Source organism: Mus pahari, chromosome 11 (genome assembly GCF_900095145.1).
Source record: "Mus pahari chromosome 11, PAHARI_EIJ_v1.1, whole genome shotgun sequence".
Taxonomy (NCBI): domain Eukaryota; kingdom Metazoa; phylum Chordata; class Mammalia; order Rodentia; family Muridae; genus Mus; species Mus pahari.
Window position 1 is genome coordinate 22827502 of NC_034600.1, and position 19192 is coordinate 22846693.

The 19192-nt window shown below is 38.3% G+C and overlaps 1 protein-coding gene across 13 annotated transcripts in view; it reads left to right on the forward strand.

Annotated features, from left to right (window-relative positions):
• The window catches only part of Ssbp2 (single stranded DNA binding protein 2), a 249609-nt gene that overhangs the window by 210914 nt on the left and 19503 nt on the right, over window positions 1–19192 (forward strand). For 10 of the 13 annotated variants that reach the window (XM_021208226.2, XM_021208230.2, XM_029544067.1 and 7 more), the window contains 6 exons: window positions 480–546; window positions 1199–1269; window positions 5660–5751; window positions 10676–10724; window positions 15761–15796; window positions 17682–17736. In XM_021208226.2, the coding sequence (XP_021063885.1) occupies window positions 480–546; window positions 1199–1269; window positions 5660–5751; window positions 10676–10724; window positions 15761–15796; window positions 17682–17736 (370 nt within the window). The remainder of the gene's footprint in view (window positions 1–479; window positions 547–1198; window positions 1270–5659; window positions 5752–10675; window positions 10725–15760; window positions 15797–17681; window positions 17737–19192) is intronic. The other 3 variants (XM_021208232.1, XM_029544069.1, XM_021208227.1) reach the window with 1 other exon arrangement.

A 19192-nucleotide genomic window follows, 5' to 3' on the forward strand; every position in this document is an offset into this window, starting at 1 on the left:
TCCCTCTCCCTCTCCCTCTCCCTCTCCCTCTTCTTTCTTTCTTTTTTAGACTGTTTTTTTTGTGCAGTGTTTGCTGTCTCATTCTGTAGACCTTACTGGCCTTGAACTCAGAGATCTGCCTGCATTTGCCTCCCACCACACCTGGCTCCTATCTATCTGTCCCCCCAAGCATCTAAGACAAGGCCTCTTTAGGCTGTCCTGAAACTAACTTTGTAGATCAGGCTGGCCTTGAACTCACAGAAATCTACCTGAAGGTTGCAACTGTACCATCAGTCAAAACAGAATTTCTTCTGCAACAAAAATCTTATATTAAAGCTATACAAGAATGAAGTTTATAAAATGAATGGGAAATTGACCAATCTCAGGAGAGATTCAAATGCATTCTGTAGTTGCAGAAACTTGAAGGGGGAAATGTTAAAGCACATGTTTTATAAATACTTACAATATTACTTTTTATTTTTGTTTTTCTAAATTGCTAGGCACTTGGAGGTGTCCCAGGAAGTCAGCCATTACTCCCCAGTGGAATGGATCCAACACGACAACAAGGTAATTAAAGTAGAAGTGAAACTCATTTGCTGAACTAGTGAGGAAATTCATTAAGAACTTCATTGATATAAATATTCCATGAGTTTATCAGCTGTATTTTCACAGCAACATGACTAAATGGTTTGTATTTCCAGCAAACTCTAAATTATGGACCATAACAGAGCAGAGGTGCTGACATAAGAGACAGAATATTAAAATGTCTAAAGCCTGTGTGTGCCTTGGGACAAGCAGGATGTTAAGTGATTATGGGCCTCAGCCCCTTCCCTTTTTCAGATGAGGACTCAGTGATGTAGAAAGGGAGCATACAGAGTAACAGTGACTTCATTCATTCAGCAGTCCCAGTAACCCATGCCTTCCTTGGAGATGTTTAGGTGCCATGGATAGCTAAGGCTGCGTTCCAGGACATAATTGTCTTAAAGAAAGAGGAGCAAAAGCTGTAAAAGAAGTAATTCAATGCAGAGAAGGAAGAACATTCTAGCTAAGAAACCAATAAAGAGTAGGTGATAGCCAGAACTGAAAACAATGGTTACAAATGCCAAAATAAGCTGGTGGCCTGCTTAGATATGGGATGGGTCTCCGTAGGAAGTGAGGACCAGCCTCTCGCTTAATGAACGTAGCTGTTCTAGTGCTAATCATGTCATACTTCCTTTAGGACATCCAAACATGGGTGGACCAATGCAGAGAATGACGCCCCCAAGAGGAATGGTGCCCTTAGGACCACAGGTAAATACTATCAGCGGGAAGTGAGATACTGGGCTTCTGCCTCCTGATGAGTTGGCCTTGTCTGCTGGGTTTTACATATGTATTGAAGTATTGGCAGGCCTCGGGGCTATGGCATTGGACACAGATCTCATGTAAAATCCTGAAAGAAAACGTATGAATACTTCTTTCCAAAATCAGATAGTTTATTTTTTCTGTTTGTATTAGCAGTATTTCTAGTAAAATGGAGGAAATAAAGTACTTTGGTATAAATTTACCTCAGAAACCATAAATACTAAAAATAACCCTAAAAGGTTGTACCATACAAAAAGGGATTAAAGAAAATTAATTATAAATACTATGCATTTAAACAAAACCATGTGCTCATGATAGGATAGGAGATAAAATTGACGTAAGATCGTTTGGAATGGCAGGAGTCTCATGACATAATCTCTGCATATCAAACCTATCAGGTAAAATGTGCATCAAAACAAAACATAACTTCATTTCCTGAAATATAATGAAAAATAATTCCTACTACAGACATTTTACCATGTAGCTGATACCCGAGGGTAGTCTGCCCCATCTCTTTGTACCTGTAGTATAGAAACAGGCTCTGGAATGGTGTTTGTAACCTTATGCACAGACAGACACATAGACACACAGGCAGACACATTTGTTTTGCTTGAGACAGGGTCTCACTATGTACCTTCTGTAGACCAGACTGACCTTGAACTTACAGAGTTTCTTCTGCCTCTCTCCAGAATGCTAGGGTAAAGGCTTGTGCTATTGATCAGTCCCCAGATTTTTCCCTAAATATCACTTCTGTGGTTTTTGACCTTAAGGTATGTATAGTAAAGAGAGATGGTCATTTCTGGGAGCAACTGAAGAGTGAAACAAAGAAATATACTTAGCGTAATGGACCTTGAGTCCTGTGAGGTAAACCAGTCCACACGTGCCACAGTGGCAGTGTGGTTAATGTGAATCATGTAGCTGAAGACAGATACACTTAGCCCAAGTCAAGGCATATTTATAATCAGTTTCCATCCAAGGACAGCAGCAGGAAATGATTTTAAATTTAGCTTCAACAGAAAAGCAAAATTATTTCATCAGAAAAAAATACCTTCTGATACTGTGTTTGAAGTAACTTTCTCCTTTGTTTCTATGAGTTATGTAGCTAGCCTGTGTCCTTAAAATCAGCAAGTTCCGTGGGATTAATGGAAAAAGTCACTTAAACTATATTTTCAGTTTTCACTAGAATTTTGAAGTGTAAATAAGCTACATACAAGGAACATTTAAAAATCAGATAGTTGGGGTAGATAAATGTGAAATGAGAATGTATAACTCACAGGTAGAGTGAACAAATTCCATACATCTAAATACAACTTAAAATGTGAAATTCAGCTTACTACAGGATAAAACTTCCTAATACTTAAACTGTCCAATCAAGAAAAGACATGTTAAAGGTTCCAAGCAGACAGAGTCTGAACGCCACTGTGTGAGGAGCATTTCAGTAGAGGAGAGATTAGATCAGATGGGAGAGTGCAGATGCCATCAGCTTTAAATGCACTCACCTCTCCATCTCTGCCTGTGGTAAAGCATGCGGAAAGCCTTTGTTATTCTTTCTTTCCTTCTTCATCACTTCGTGATTTAGAATAGTATTCACAAAATGAAAATATTTTATATCTATAAATCATGTATTATATTGGATAATCTCTTGCTTCCTATGACAAGTCAGTTTAATTAGCTCATCATTTACTGAAGGCCTACTGTGTATCAGACATTTGACTTGACTGTTGAGTATAAAAAGGTTAATGAAATAGGATTTCTGTTTTCAAGGAACATACTATTCAGCGGGAAATACAGCTGCACTTAGAAAGGCTATGATACTAAACGTCTAGAAAACAAAGTCTGTCCCCCTGTGTAGTTATTCAAGGAGTCATCACATGAGCAGAGAAATGGTGCATTAGAGCTGAGGAAACCTGGGGCATGAGGGGAAAGGGTTCAGTTATGTTTTGTTAACATCCATAAAAAAAAATAATAACAGCTACAGTTTTTAAGTAGCAAGTGCCATGTTTTAATTGATTGAACACTCTGGTAATTTATATCTCATTTTATTCTACCAAAAGTCTACGTGGAAATTAATATTATTGACATACAGGTAAGGAAATAGGTTAAGAGAATTAGTTGCTCATATAAAAGAGTTGCTTCTGTCATATACACCTGTATTTCCTGAACTCCAGAGGCTGAAGCAGGACAGTCTCAAGCCCAAGGCCAACTGGACTATGTAGGAAGAACCCATGTCACAAAGGCAGTGTTGGAGAGGCCGTGATGCTATGGCAGTGGAGATGCAAGCTAATGTATTTCTATGCCCAGAGCTCCAAGGAACATGCATGGAATGTTCACTTTCCTAAAACTCACAGATGAGGAGAAAGGTGCAGAATTCCTGTGGAGTGTTCATGCCTGACTTTACCATACACATGTGGCTCCAAAATCCTTTGCTAATTCCTATCCCTACTATCTCTATGCTTGACCCAAATTAGCTGCCTTCTAACTGCAGACTGGTGTGGTTAGAAGTGATTCTGCACTGCTTACACATCTCGCAGTGAAGGCAGATGAGCAGCGGGAGGAGCACTGGGTGGGCAGCGGAGTGATGCTGTGGACAGAGTTAGCCAACTTTCTCATCCATTCATCTCCTCTTCACACCGCCTCCAAGGTGTTCCTGCAGGATGAGTTAACATGGTTATGAAAGTGCAACTTCTTTAATTTGGAAAGTCCAGTAGGCTAGAGATACAACTAGGGGAAGTTGAACATGTAGGAAATGAAAGCGGAAAGCATAGCTGGGGCTGGGCTATGAAGAACTTACGGGGACACATTGAGAAGTTTGGGTTTATTTGACAAATAATCTGGGTCATCATAACTCTTAAGTGACATGAGGTAATACTGTGATTTAAAAAAAAAAAATGCCTATGGAAGTAAACAATAAATTGGGGAGAAAACCCGAGTTAAGATAATGCAGCCGCCTTCCCACTGATGGGGAGCACCTTGTCGGCTTTCGCTACTGCAGTCCACGGATCTGGCAGATGACCAAGTAGGACTCTTATAGAAAGGAAAAGCCATCAAAGGATTTCTGGAAACTTCTAGCGTAGACTGTTATATAGTAGGTGATGCTAAAGGCCTATGAAACAGTAAACATAAAGTTCAGCCACAGCAGGTGACGGTGTGTTCTTCTGTGTGCATTGCACATGGGCAGCAGCCAGGCAGAGCCAACACTGCCAACCTGAGCATAATCTAGGAACTTAGTGACACATGATAAAGCAGATTCAAAATCCTAAGGGATAGCAGTATTTGGACAGAAAGTAGCAGATAAGATTACCTATGTATTTGCAGTAATTGAAAGTAGTACTGAGCCGGGCGTGGTGGTGCACGCCTTTAATCCCAGCACTTGGGAAGCAGAGGCAGGCAGTTTTCTGAGTTCGAGGCCAGCCTGGTCTACAGAGTGAGTTCTAGGACAGCCAGGGCTACACAAAGAAACCCTGTCTCGGGGGGGAAAAAAAAAAAAAAAGAACTCGCCACTGAAAGTAGTACTGTAGCTAAAACTTAAGGAAAAGCAGTATTTAAACTATGATCAAAACTGAAGAAGCCAGCAATGTAACAGGAATAGAATGGTCAAAAGAGGAAGATGAGCATCAGGAAACCAAATGTGAAAATCACTGACTGTGTCAAATGTGTTAACATGTTAACCAGAAAAGTCACATTGAACCTTTATTATCAACTAAAGTAAGCTAGCATAAAATATGATGTGCATATAAAAGCCTTTAAACTGCCTTTCTTCTCCCTTAATGCACACAGTAGGTATTGCCTCAGATTTTTTGGGTCACATAAGTCATACATGAATATTTTCAGTATGTTTTAGTTCTCAGATAGTTTGGTGTTTGTAAAGAGTACATTTCCATGTTGGATATCTTACTCTGAATAGAAGCTTATATTCAACATTCTTGGGTTGGGTTTACCTGTTGTATTTCTTTTCAGACTTTATGAAATTGTTCTTATCTAATAGTTTCAAAACTTGAATTAATAATTTATCTAAAAAAAGAATTTTGGACTTATGAAATGTTTATTTGAAAAAGTAATGTACAGATATTAGATAACTAATAAAGATATGCTAAATGTTATAATTTTGATCATACATTAATCATTCAACATGATCCAGTGATTTCTCATATTGATAGATCTTTTAAGTGTCATTGACCAAAGTAGTTGTGTTAAAATAGAAGCAAAAATACAAGAGTGGACCCTTCAGAGAATGAATTACACAGGCCTTATCCAGTCAGGACTTGCCTAGGGAAGTCATTAACCTGCTCTCCTTTCTTTCCCCCCTCCTCTTTGGTTTTGTTTTTTTGTTTTGTGGTAGTCTGACCCTTGGTTATCATTACAGAACTATGGAGGTGCAATGAGACCCCCACTGAATGCTTTAGGTGGCCCTGGAATGCCTGGAATGAACATGTAAGCACATGCTTATTACTCTGTTCAGTGACTGTTCTGTCTTCTGAAATTACATGAGTTTGTTAAGCAGCTTGAAGAACCAACGTCTTTCACTGAAACTTGAGTGTGGGTTTTGCTTCATTTTCATGACTTACTATCATGTTTTCTCTTCCGATGCAACTTTGAATTGTTTTTGTACTTTAGGTACCATAATCCACAACTTTTAGCCTGTTGCTTTTTAATAATTATGTGTAGATTCATATAGAATCTATATAAATGCTGTGAAGAAATGCAGACACCTGAACTGTATACTAACTCTACAGAAGTTGATACTTGAAAACTTTATGTTAATCAGTTCTTTGTGGTAGCTGGCAGTACAGTTAGTAAGTCTCATAAACATATGTCTATGTTTGTGTCATGCGAGACACTTTTAGCACAAAAGAATTTCCTGTGTTGTTGTCCTCTGTATTAAAGAACTATTCACAGCACGGAGCTGATTCTCTTTGAAGGGGGGATGCTCAAACTGAACATGTTTATTTTAATTTCTAGTCTAAAAAGAGTAGTGGGTATCTATTGCAATGCAATTTGTAAGAAATTTTTAATTCTTTTGCATTCTCCAACCTTCCCTCAAAGGCCTGTATACAGTAATCGTGTTAATGATTTTCATGAATTCACCAGAGGACCAGAGAACCACCGAGGTGATGTAGCCTCAGGAGACGCCTCAGAAGTGGCTAGTGTGCTCTGTGCAGGCTTGTGAGCTTCCCCTCAACCTCACTTTCCAGCTGCCTGCTTTTAGCTCCTTACATATTAAATGAAACAACCCTGCTATCATCTAGCAGCATGAAGACACACTGTGAAATAAGCTCTTTTGATGTATGCAGGGTTTTTTAAGCTTCTGAAACCATTTTCATAGGATGCAATTTTTACTAAAACTGAAAATAGGTTAATAAGTGGATACCAGGCAGACTCAAAACTAACAGGACAGGGAGAAAAGTAGGTCAGATTCCCCTTCAACGCTTCCACTTTTGTAATAAAAACAGATAGACATGAAGCCTGGCTCTTGTCGAACTCAAAGGCTCACCCTTTTATTAGTGGCTGCTATAGAAAGATTGGGTGATATTTTGTGCTTGTGTCAAAGCTACAGCTCTTAACAGTAGGCTAGAGGAATATATCAAACTTAATTTAGATTCTCAAGTTAAAAGTCAATATATTTTAATAAAATTTGAATAGTATGATCAACCAGGTTGTTGCAACTGATAAGAACATATCTAATGGAATCTAAGGCTTTCTTCATGCCACTTTAAAAGAAAGATGAGAAAGAAAACCCCATTGGCCACTTAAAACTTGGAAGATAAGGCATGGTGTCCCCTCCTTGTAACCACAGTGATACGGGCAGCCTGGGCTCCCAAGGAATGCATGCTGTGCTCTAGCCTGCCACCACAGCTTCCGGGGCAAAACACTTCACTAATGAATGTTCATCCACTGAAAACTGGTCCTCTGGAGAAAGGCTTACTTACAGTGGTGGGAACTAGAGCTTAGGACGAACTGCACAGCTCACTGACATGTGAAGTAGCCTTTCAGCATTTCTATAACAACAGCACACTTACAAGTGAAAACCCAACAGGGAGTGGCTTAAAGTAAAATTTACAAACTATGGCCAAAATGTCAATCCTTTCAAATGCATTCCAGATTACTCTTGAAAGGATGTATCAGTCACAGAGTACTTGGGGATTGAACAGTTGGACAGGTTTCCACAGGCGCCAGGCAGCTACTTTCGTGGGAGTATTGGCCTTCAGCCCTGCAGCCCTGCCGTTTATAGAATGAGGAGCTGCAAGGATCCAAAGGGTTATTTAAGTGAGTGAGTTTCATAAGAGAATTATCTTTTTGATAGTCATGATTCCTACAGTCCCTCAAAATAGACGTTTACCAAGAATACCAAGGATCTTTTACATTTCCTTTTTCTCTTTGCTTTTTAAACAAGGCTCATCTGCCTAACTTTCATTCAATATACTGTTTGTGAAACACTACATTAGCCACTTGATAGGCCAAGTGGCTTCAGAGCAAGTAGAGATTACTTGCTTACTTAGCTGTTCTTTAAAATCACTAGGTGTTTGATTTAGCACTATCTGTGGAATTTTTTAGTGCATTTATATGAGTTCATATGTAATTCCTATGATATTAAAATGAAATTTAATATGAAATGCAATATTCTGGAACTAGATTAATATAAGCAATTAAAATGATGCTCTTTATAATAAATATAACATTGAGCTAATATTATTTCATATTCATATTCTCTCTCTCTCTCTATCTCTCTATCTCTATCTCTCTCTCTATCTCTATCTGAAAGGATTTCTCTGTGAAGCCCTGGCTGTCCTGGAACTCACTTTACAGATCAGGCTGGGCCCAGACTTACAGAGATCCACCTGCCTCTCTGCCTTCCAAGTGCTGGAGGCCTTGGATGGACGTGCACCATTGCACCTAGCAAATTTTTTTCTTTTTAAAGAAACAATTTATGTTATTTAATTAAATTAAAATTCTGACTTAAAGATTTATTTATTTTCTATATATGAATACACTGTTGCTGTCTTTATGAAAAGGGCATCAGATCCCATTACAGATGATTGTGAACCACCATGTGGTTGCTGGGAATTGAACTCAGGACCTCTGGAAAAGCAGCTAGTGTTCTTAACTGCTGAGCCATCTCTCTAGCCCTATTAGACATATTTTAAATTAAATATTTTATATATCTTATTCATAAATTCTTTTTTTTAAAAAAAATGTGTTGCTTTTGATGAAAATGCTACAACATGTAAGTAGAGGTCATAGGTGGGTCCTGGGGCATGCAGCTCGGGCCAGGAGGGGGGCTCAGCAGCAAGCAGCTTTCTTTACCTGCTGAGCCATGTTGTGAGCCAGACTCATACAGTATTAATTGGTCATATTCAAAGTTATGAGATCACTAACTATATATATATATATATATATATATATATATATATCATCATAGCGCTAAACTTTTCTATGGTTTGAATATTTTCTAGAGTGTTTTAAGAAATATTTCCCAGTTTCTTCATTACATTTTATTTTGTATCAGACAAACTATGTGACTACACCTTCCTACTCAGATGTTTTACTTGATAAACATGCATCCTGTTTTCCATCATTTTATGTCTATCTGGACACTGAATCCTATATGTAAATCATCTTTCAGAAGTGTTCAGTAATCAGTTATAAACCTGTCACACCTTTGTCCTTATCAGTACCACCTCAGGAGAGATTCCACTTTGAGCATTTGGAATCGAGCCTAAGGAGGGGTTTAAACCATTTCCCTCTGTTTACACCCCTAGCGAATACCAAGCTCAAACCAAAGTAGTTGTAAGGATTCCAAGCAAACGCTACTGATATAAGTAACTTGGATATTGTTTTTATTTAGTGTCTATTACTTTAGATTTAAGATACCTAGATTCAAGGTACTTTTTTTTAATTTGTTTACATTTCAAATGTTATCCCCCTTCCCAGTTCCCCTCTCCACAACCTCTCACCCTATTCCAACCCTTCCCTTGGTTCCTCCACCCACCCACCCACTCCCAGGTCACCATAGCATTCCCCTTCTCTAAGTCATCAAACCTCCACAGGACCAAGGGCCTCCCCTCCCACTGATGCTGGATGAGGCCCTCCTTTGCTACATATGTAGCAGGAGCCATGGACTGGCCCTTGTATACTCTTTGGTTGGTGGCTTAGTCCATGGGCGTTCTGGATGTCTGGTTGGTTGGTATTGTTTTTCTTCCTATGGGGTTGCAGTCCACTTCAGCTCCTTCAGTCTTTCCCCTAACTCTTCCATTGGGGTACCCAGGCTCAGTCCAATGTGAGTATCTGCATCTAAGATAGGTGCTGGCAGAGCCACTCAGTGGAGGCTGAAGGAAAGGCCATTCAATGGATGTTTTAAAAATGGAATATTACACTGCTTTAGTGATTAGTGACTCTAAAGAGAACTTTCAGTAACCTAATAAAATAAAGGAAGTTGAAAATAGTCTACTTTTCATAAGACAATATTTATTCAAATGTACTTAATACCACAGCCCAGGTATATGAATTTGATTTAATTAACTGGACATTAATTTTGTTTATATGGTATAAAATATAAAAAACATTCTCCTGAATTCTAAAATAAAGCAGTATATTGGCATAGAATATCTCCTTTCATTTTAAGACTTCCTCTACTATCTTCAACTAAAATTATGAAATTATGAATTTTTAAATCAATAACATTGATAAGGCTGTAATCTAAGTTTATATGTTATATATCATATACTATATATTATAACAACAAATTTATAGAGCTATAATATAGAGCATGCCCATTTGAATCCTCCATCCTTCTCTGGCAGATGATAGTCCCCATGGCTTAGCAACTCAGTGGGGCCGTATATGAGAGTGGTATTGGCAGTGAGATTAATACCGGACTCAGTGCTTCCCAGGACTAAGTCACCATTAGCACTAGAGGATACATTACCATATAAGACTATTTCATAGACGGACACAAGTTTACGTAGTGCTTATTTGTAATTTAAGAGTCATTTATGTAGATATTTTACAAATGGTTTCATCTGAATGATACACAGGTGGCTCATACTGATGTCTTGAGTTATTTTTATCTGTGTTTGATCCCTTTTGCTCTAAAACTGCTAAAAATTATTTAGGAGCATATATAGACTAGTATAGGGGGTTTCCATTTTTGTTTATAAAAATAAGCAATATTTAACTATACATGAAACAGTTTTCTGCGGTAATATTTTTTTGCATTCAGGGAAAACCATTAGGATGACTAGAGTGATATCTGAGCTCAACTCTCATGGTACATGGTAACTATGTCACAGACAGTACTGTCTGCTGTGGAGCCCCTGAGGCTCAGGTTGAATTCATCTGTCATATCGTTTTTTTGTAGGGGTCCAGGTGGTGGTAGACCTTGGCCAAACCCAACAAATGCCAACTCAGTGAGTATACATATTTTGCACTTTGTAACGTTTAGCATGAAAAGCCAATTCAGTGAGTATACATGGTTTGCTCTTTGTAACGTTTAGCATGAAAAGCCTACTGCTTTGGAGAGCTTCACAGTCTGCTGTGTTATACATTTAAAGTAGTTGCTCAAAAAGCTGTTTTGTTTATTTTCTTTTAGAAAAAAGTATCTTATTTTTGAAATTAATGTATTTTTAAATTTCATTACGCAAATGTGAGGTTTTTGTCACTTTTTCAAAATTTCAGTAGGATTTTCAAAAGTAAAGGTAGAAATAGTGAGCATAGCACAGTAGTTTGTAGCAGTTTGTAATTGTTCCTTTATACCACCTAGAAGGTCACCAAGTAGTCACGAGGCTGGGTTATATTGCCCAGTGCCTGTCAGCTAAGGTGCCACTGCCGCACAGCGGTGTGTCGAACATCCTGGGAGTTTTGCTTATGTTTTCGTGACAGTTGTTTAATGCATTTTTTTCTCTCAATGAAATTACAGATATGTATTCATAGGTTGGAAATTAAGGTTATTGGGTTTTAAACAGAAGGATTTTAGTTTTTATGATCCTGGAGCAAGTTTTCTTCATCCCTGAAATCATAAGCATTTCAGTGTGTGACACAAACCTGCTTTATAGTGTAGTGTAGAGTGCACACGTGCACATATACCCGAGCTAAGGTGAGTGACAGCCAGGCACCCTGAGCTTCACCTGTGGCGTCCCTGAGCACTGCCCTGGAGGGGATGCGCCTTGCTGGCCGTGCAGTTCCTCTGACCACTGGCAGGGCCTGAGTGCTAAGTCTGAAGCACAGCTAGCATGAAGAGTCATTCAAAACTTCAGAGGTGACAAGCAGTGTGTGAGGCGAGACAGAGTCACCCCAGATAGACTGCTGCTGGAGAGCAAAAGCCATCTCCCTCCCAGGCAAGTGAATCAGCCATTCTTTAGAGAAAGTAGTAACTTGTAGAATCTTATTTTAGTCATGACATTTGCTAATTATTTTGGGTAAAGAGAAAGACATTGTTCCCACTTGGGCCTTCAGTGAACTACTCAACTCGTCTTTCTCAAATAATTGTTTTGCCAGATCGTATTGTGGTGTGAGTAACCTCTTTCCTGGGGTTTCTGTTGCCTCTATGCTGTAGGAGACTTTTCCTTTTCATTTGCTTCTTGTTCTTTGCCTTAGCCACTTTATTCAAGATTTCACTTTGAAATGGCATCTAACATGCAGCCCCAAATACATTTCTTTTGTCCCATTAAAATACCTATTATGTGTAGAAAAAAAAAGCCTACCGTTTCGTTTTGTGTCTGGGTAACGCTGAGGTCCCTGACAGCCTTCTTGGTACTAGGACCTGGAAGGAATCCCTGTTACCGTCATGGTCAGTGAAACCACATAGAGAACTGAAGCTGATCCTCTATCTTAAGCTTAGATTGCAGCCAGCCATTGCAGACAGAGAGTAAGCTCCCATGACTACCAACACCATTTGATACATACCTGAGAGTGTAGCCTAGAGCCACTGAGGAATGTGGATGACATTTAGGGAAGTGATAGCGAAATGGCTCTGTTGTACCCGTTAGTGTATTATCCAAGTAGAGTATACTTAATAGACGCAGAGAGAAGCAATTCCCACATTCTGACGAACTCAGATGCGAGGGTCCCATGCCTTCAGCGTTCATCCATCCCACCTTTGTCGTTACTCCTCCAACCCCCTCCCAGTCCTTAATATTTCTAAGAATCCTGATTTAAATCTGACTCAGGTTCTACAAGTTCAAAAACTGTGCTCTCTTGTTTGTTACCCATGTTCCTTTAGATAACACAAAGGCTGTGTCAGCCCAGATTGTTATGTTTATAGCTTCCAGTGAACACTTACCAGTTACAGAAAGGAATTCAAAGTAACCATTAGCTGAAAAAAAAGTAAATATTAGTCCTGTGCTCCTTCATGAAACAGACAGATGGAGTAAATAGGAACTGACCTAGGTTGTGTGCCTACTCCTGGTCCCACACAACCCAAGTCAAGTCAAAATCAGGGGAGTGCCATTAACTGGAATGTATGAAAGGGGTTACTAGAACAAGGATTTGTCACAGCATTATATTATTATATCAGTACAAGTTTTTTTAATTAAAAAAATAAAACCACTAAAACCTGGTTCCTGCTTTCTACTCGCATAATGCATGATGCCATCCCCACCATCAGTACTTACAGGGTCATTGAATATGTTCCTTCTTGAGAAACTAGAATAACACCAGTCATCTTAAAAGCAGAAATTACTGCTTTAGCCTTTATTCGTACCACCACAATCATGAGTGTTACAATGCAGAATTCCTTTCTAGCTTAGTCATGCAACATATTTGACTCTTTATTTTCTTATCAGCTTTTTGTAGTTAAATGATTCTAACCTTCTAGCTCTGTGATCTTACTTATTATCTGGGGCTTATTTTAACATGTTTTAAAATATTTATTTTATATATTTATATAATACTTCATATAATAAAATACATATATAGCATCATGTGCGCTCACAAGCATGTTCACACGCATGCTTGCTTGAGTGTATGCAAGAGCACCACATGTGGATAGGAGCCCATGAAGTTCAAAAGCACTCATAGGACCCTCTGGAACTGGAGTTATGACACCATTTATCATTGAATGTGAAACAACTCTCAGGTCTCCAATCCCACTTATTGGGGTCGACAACTCCCTTTGCCAGGTCTTGACTGAGATTTTACACTGGTCTACTTGATTCATTTTGCCTGGTTCCCATAGAGTCACATTACTGAAGCATGCATCCAAACACTATAAAACCTCTTATTTCCTATATCATACATTCATTCCTGGTCCAATCGTGTGGTCTTATCATTAACTACACAACCTGTAAGTCTTACAGTGTAACAGCCATTAAAAAAAAAAATAAAAAATAAAAATGCATAACGTTCCCAGATTATACTGTGCACTCTCTCATTTCTCTTCCTTTGGCTCTCCTCATCTTTCCTCATCTACACCTTCCTGTGCACCCAGATTTCCAGCTCAGGAATACCACTACACTCCCATGGTATTTCTGTCTTTTGATGTAATGTATGTTTTCATACTATACTATTAGATCCTTCTGACAACTCTCAAAAGTACAGATTCAGTTATATGCCATGCCAGGGATAGGAGCCCAAATGCTGATTTACAGCCAGAAAACCAAAGAACCATTTGGTAACATGATATCTGACAAATGAGAATAGTTATACCAAAGAAGTAGGTAAATACAGCTCAAGAATTCTTCCTCCTAAAAATGGCAAGGTTCATGTGCACATCTCTTACATATCAGGACTTCTACAAAGACTGAACCAGATTTGAAGATGTCAGCGCAGAGCAGTCGCATGTTGCAGTGTGGTTGTACTTGTGATCTTACCATCATTGTTCCTTGCCTTCCTCTAGGAAATCGCTGTTGTAAAATGGAAGGCAACTATTGGGGGGCAGGGTGGTCAAAGAAATAGGAACCAGTTTCCTAATCATTAGAAGAATGGATCTAAGGGACTTTAAAGGTGAATAAACTGCAGGCTATAGGAGAGTGCAGAAGGAGTTTTGTTATAAACTAACAAAGAAATAATTAACTAAGAACCAGAAGTGAAATGAAAAATAATCTGAAATGAATACAGGATAAGTTTTAAAGCATGAATAGCAAGAAAGATGTCAGCAAAGGAATTGTACAAATCGCAGTACACACTCAGAACTCAGAAAGGGAAGAGAGCCGGTGATACTTGGTAAAGTTCAGGACTGTAATATATGGGGAAAACAAAGAGCCAAAGATGGTTAGGTTGTATCTTGCAACTTTGTAAGGAAGGTGTTAAACAAATCAGAGAAGGAAAACACTGACCATTGCTGAAGACACAGGGAGAAGACATTCATCCTAGGGCATGACAGGGTGTTAGCACTGCACAGGGGCAAATGTTTGCATTTAAAAACAATGTAATTAAAGAGTTTGGGTAGATCATGAACTGAAAGGGGCACATGAAACCCTTAAGTTCAAGGTCAATGCTGTGAGAGACCTTGGCACTCAGGGGAAGTAAGCCTCCCAGTAGCTCTGGGTCTGTTGGGCTCAACCCCACAGTCAAGTAGAGGCTCTGGGGACATGTGGTTTGTGCTTACAGAAAGCAAGGACACCAAAAGGAGAAGGCCTTTTCAAATAGCCTAATGTTAAATAGTTCCAAATAATCATCAAATATTTTAAAGGGAATTATGGTTTAATCTACTTCCTTATTTATGATTTCACACTAGTGTGCTGTTACGGCAGGTCAGAGTACAGGGTCCACTTCACGACTCAGATCTTACTCTGGCCTTGACTAGCTTATTCCAGGGAGACACATCATTGTCTGTTCTCAGAATAAAGCATACAGGCTGCATCATGCCAGTGCGCTAGTGGCTTGTTGAAAAGGAAATATCTAACTTTATCTATTGACACCTACACTTAGGGGTTTATTTTAGGGTACATTTTTAATTCTTCACTTGTGTCATCAGAGTGTTAAGGATTAAAACCATCTCATATCCAGAAAACAGCCTCTTGTTTGGACTTGATCCTCATAAATTATCAGTCTTTGGACATAAAATTCCTTTGAATTTATTGCATTAATATGAACTAAGTGAGGAATGTGAGAATTCACATGTACTGTGTGAAAGTAGCAGTAGGTTTCATCTGCACAGGATACTAATCTGAGATTCCCTGGTTTTAGCTGTATGAGTATATATAATCTTTCTATTTATAGAATATCTCATTAGTGTCACCCAGTGGATACAACTGACCTAAGCCAATATAATTTGAAGCTATCGTTTTGAATTCCTCTTGATTGAAATCTACATTTTCTTGTGAATTCAATATAATATTATAGTTGCTTGGATTTTTTTTGGCACTTACAGAGATATAAGTTCCTTTGTATTTTATTATATTTTGTGATGCATTTTTAACTTGATAAAGAGAAGTCAATTCATTTAATTCAATTTCATGTAGTCACATGAATCAAAATATTTGTCTCTGTCCTGCTCATGTTCCAGATACCCTACTCCTCAGCGTCTCCTGGGAATTATGTAGTAAGTACATTTGGGTTTGTTTGCTCATAAGAATTGATGTTACGTTTTATTTGAGCAGTGAAATTGCTGCCCAGATGTTAAGAAGAGCCCTGTGTATTGACCAAGAAGTGAACATCTTGAGTTGTTGCATATGCCAACCACAGTACATATGTTGATGTTCATTAGGGAAACAGTTATCAGTCTGGCTGGAATTGCCTTCAGTTCTCTGCTTTACTTTGGCATATGTTTCTGGAAGCTACTACAATACTCTATCCAATCATGAAGAGAGCCATTCCCAGTTAAACGGTGATACGCTTGATCGCAGTTCTCCGCAAGGATAGTGCACACACTCCTCCCCAGCCCCACTCACCACACATGAAGGCTAAGAAAACATTAAAAACTATCCCAACAACAAAGTGGATTAGACTGCAGAATAAAGAAATAATTTGGAAAGATCTTTTAGGTTTTTTTTTTCCTATTCCTAGAGATTGAAAAAAAAAAAAACAACTATTTCCTTGTTACCATCTATACATGTTAACTTTTCTCAGTAATTCATGTACATCTACAGCCAAATCACCAGGTTTCAGACCTCTTCTTTTAAAGTCACAATGACCCTTTGGCCATCATCCATTTTAAGTTCCTTGTTACATGTGAAGGATACCATAAGGGAAACTTTATGTTACAAAACTTAAGAGAAAATATTAACAGAGATGCTAAGATGAAATGATAAAGTAGGAAGCCTTTCCAAGGGTAATTTCCAGAGGTGATGTGCAGCGAGAGGGCTATAAATAGGAATGCACAGAAGAAAGTCAGTGAGCAGTCTGCCCTGCAGAAATACTACTTTATTGCCGTAGATACAAGTGCATGCCACTCAGCCTGGGCTCTTACTGCTCTAAGCTACCCAAGCCACAGCCCAAGACTTGATACCATTTGTCTGAAACAACAGAAAAGGAAGAAGGGAGGGATGGAGGGAGAGAGGGAGGGGAGGAAAAGGTAAAAGATAGAATAAAACTCTCTTAAAGTCATTAATAAGCCTTATAAGGTTTTAGTAAATTATATACATTTATATTTTAAAACAACTTTATTGTTTACTTATTGGGAAATGCATATATTATCTGAAGTAGCTTCTAGGAGGTATGCAAACATGCAAAGTAAATATTTAAGTTCCTTGAGAACTAATCTTATTATACATAGAGCTCATGCAAATTCTAAAACTCGTTGCCTAAACTATGCACTTAGTTGTCAGAATTAGCCGCAGATCTGCCTAGTGCGGTAGGTTATGGAGCTGCAGCCTCCAGCATTGCTTAGGGTGAGGAGCTTGGCCTGGTTCCCGCTGAAGTGATGCTGTGTCTGTTGACCTAAGGCTGAGAGAACAGAAACAGCAGCAGTGGGTTGGTAATATCTAAATGGGTATCTCTTCACACTCTCTGTGGGAATGAGTGCCTTACTAGCTTTAATAAGTTCCAGTGACACAAAATGTAAGAATATGATAGCAAACAAAGTACACAAAATGTAAGAATATGATAGCAAACAAAGTACACAAAATGTAAGAATATGATAGCAAACAAAGTACAAGTGAATTATTCGTAGTTTGTTGATTTGTAAAGGCCCTATTAAGTACTTTCTCCTTAACCTCATTAAAGGTGATATGATTAAGTCATGAATAATAAACCAGTGTTACGGGCTCATTGTTTTTGGAAACTTGTCAAAACAGTCTCAACATAGTTAAGCTAAATTATGTTTTGCATAATATTGAGATGATTGTGCATCAAGAAAATAAATGACAGAGGAAACGTAGTTGCTTTGTTTTAAATGCGGGCTATTATAGAGATAAGTATAACCTTTTCTGTCTTATGTTGTTTAATGAAATGCTTTATTTTTACTGAAATTTTGTGTAATTATTTAGGGTCCTCCAGGAGGTGGAGGACCACCAGGAACACCCATCATGCCTAGTCCAGCAGGTACTGTAATTCAAACTAGCTACCTGGGCATTGACTCCAAGGGAAACACCAGGGTATAGACATTGTTCTTGAATAAACGTGGGACTTTTCATCGTCTCAGCGTGATTAAAAACAATGCAGTACAGTGGAGGCCAGCAGGAAGCTCTCTAGTTCTCCCCCTCCCTTTTTTCAAACTAATCGTTCCGTTTGTTTACATCTCAAGTGATATCCCACTTCCAGTTACCCCTCCACCAACCCACATCCCACATCTGCCCCCCTCCCCCTCACCTCTGTGAGAGTGTCCCCCACAGCTTTGCTGCTGCATTTAGAGGATTCCTCTTGTAGGAATAACAAGGAGTTAGCACAAGCAACGTGTTGATTTATATGAATTGCCCAGTTAGTTAACTTACTACAAATCCCTTAAAACTGAAAAGAATCCATATCTCCTCCAACTCAAACAAAAGTCGACAGGAGTAAAACATTAAAAGACATTGACCCTTAGGTTAGCAAACTGACCCCACTCACATATCTGTTATCTTACTAAGTATGGATGTGTTTACAGTATTGTTTACTAACTAGTAGTGAAAGATTTTTAATCTTCTAAAATAAGACATTCTTCAGTATATCCATAATAATTTAACATAATTCTTTCAAGTAGCATTAGCATTTCTTTTTTCCCTCTTGAGAATTTCATACAAAGTATTGAGCACATTCAAAGACTAATAATTGAAATTTAAATTGTCAGATTATATAGAACATCTATCAAGTGCTAATAGATGACTCTCTAACCCTAATACCATAAATGATTAGAGATAGAATCCAGAATTTCTATATGAGGATGCTCATTTACTATTCTCAATAGTTAAACAAACTAATTTTTATTCCTATCCTAACATTAGTAAAATTATTAAATTTCTAATAAATTAAGGTTTTCAGCGTTTCTTGGTTTTAAAACAGATGAGAAATGTATATAGTTCAAAATAATTTTAGTATGACTCACTGTAAAGTCAAATGTTCTTAAATATTTAGATTTAACTCTTAAGATATACAGAAGTTTAAAAGTCTTTATTATTAATAATGCCAGTAAATAATTTCCTGTTTTATATTTTTTATTTAAAACCAAATTTGGTAATACAAAATGTTACCCTGACCTTACTGGTTTCTCTCTTCCCATAAACATATCGTCATCATCTTTAACTTCAAACTGTCCACATTGAAAATGAAGCAGAATCCATCCAAGATGAAATTACATGAACTGATCCCCTCCCCTGCATTTCACTCTGACTTTGTGATGTTAATGTGTGATTTACAAAGTTAGCGTGGATTGGTGTTCGTGTCTCTACAGACTAGAGCCTAGCTTTAAGCAGCACTGAGCATAGCTGGGGATAAGTAACCTGACCACCTTGCCACCTTGCCAGCCTTGTTTGCGTACTTGTGTAGACTATTATCTAATGATGAGCTGGTCCTCAGCCCTAAG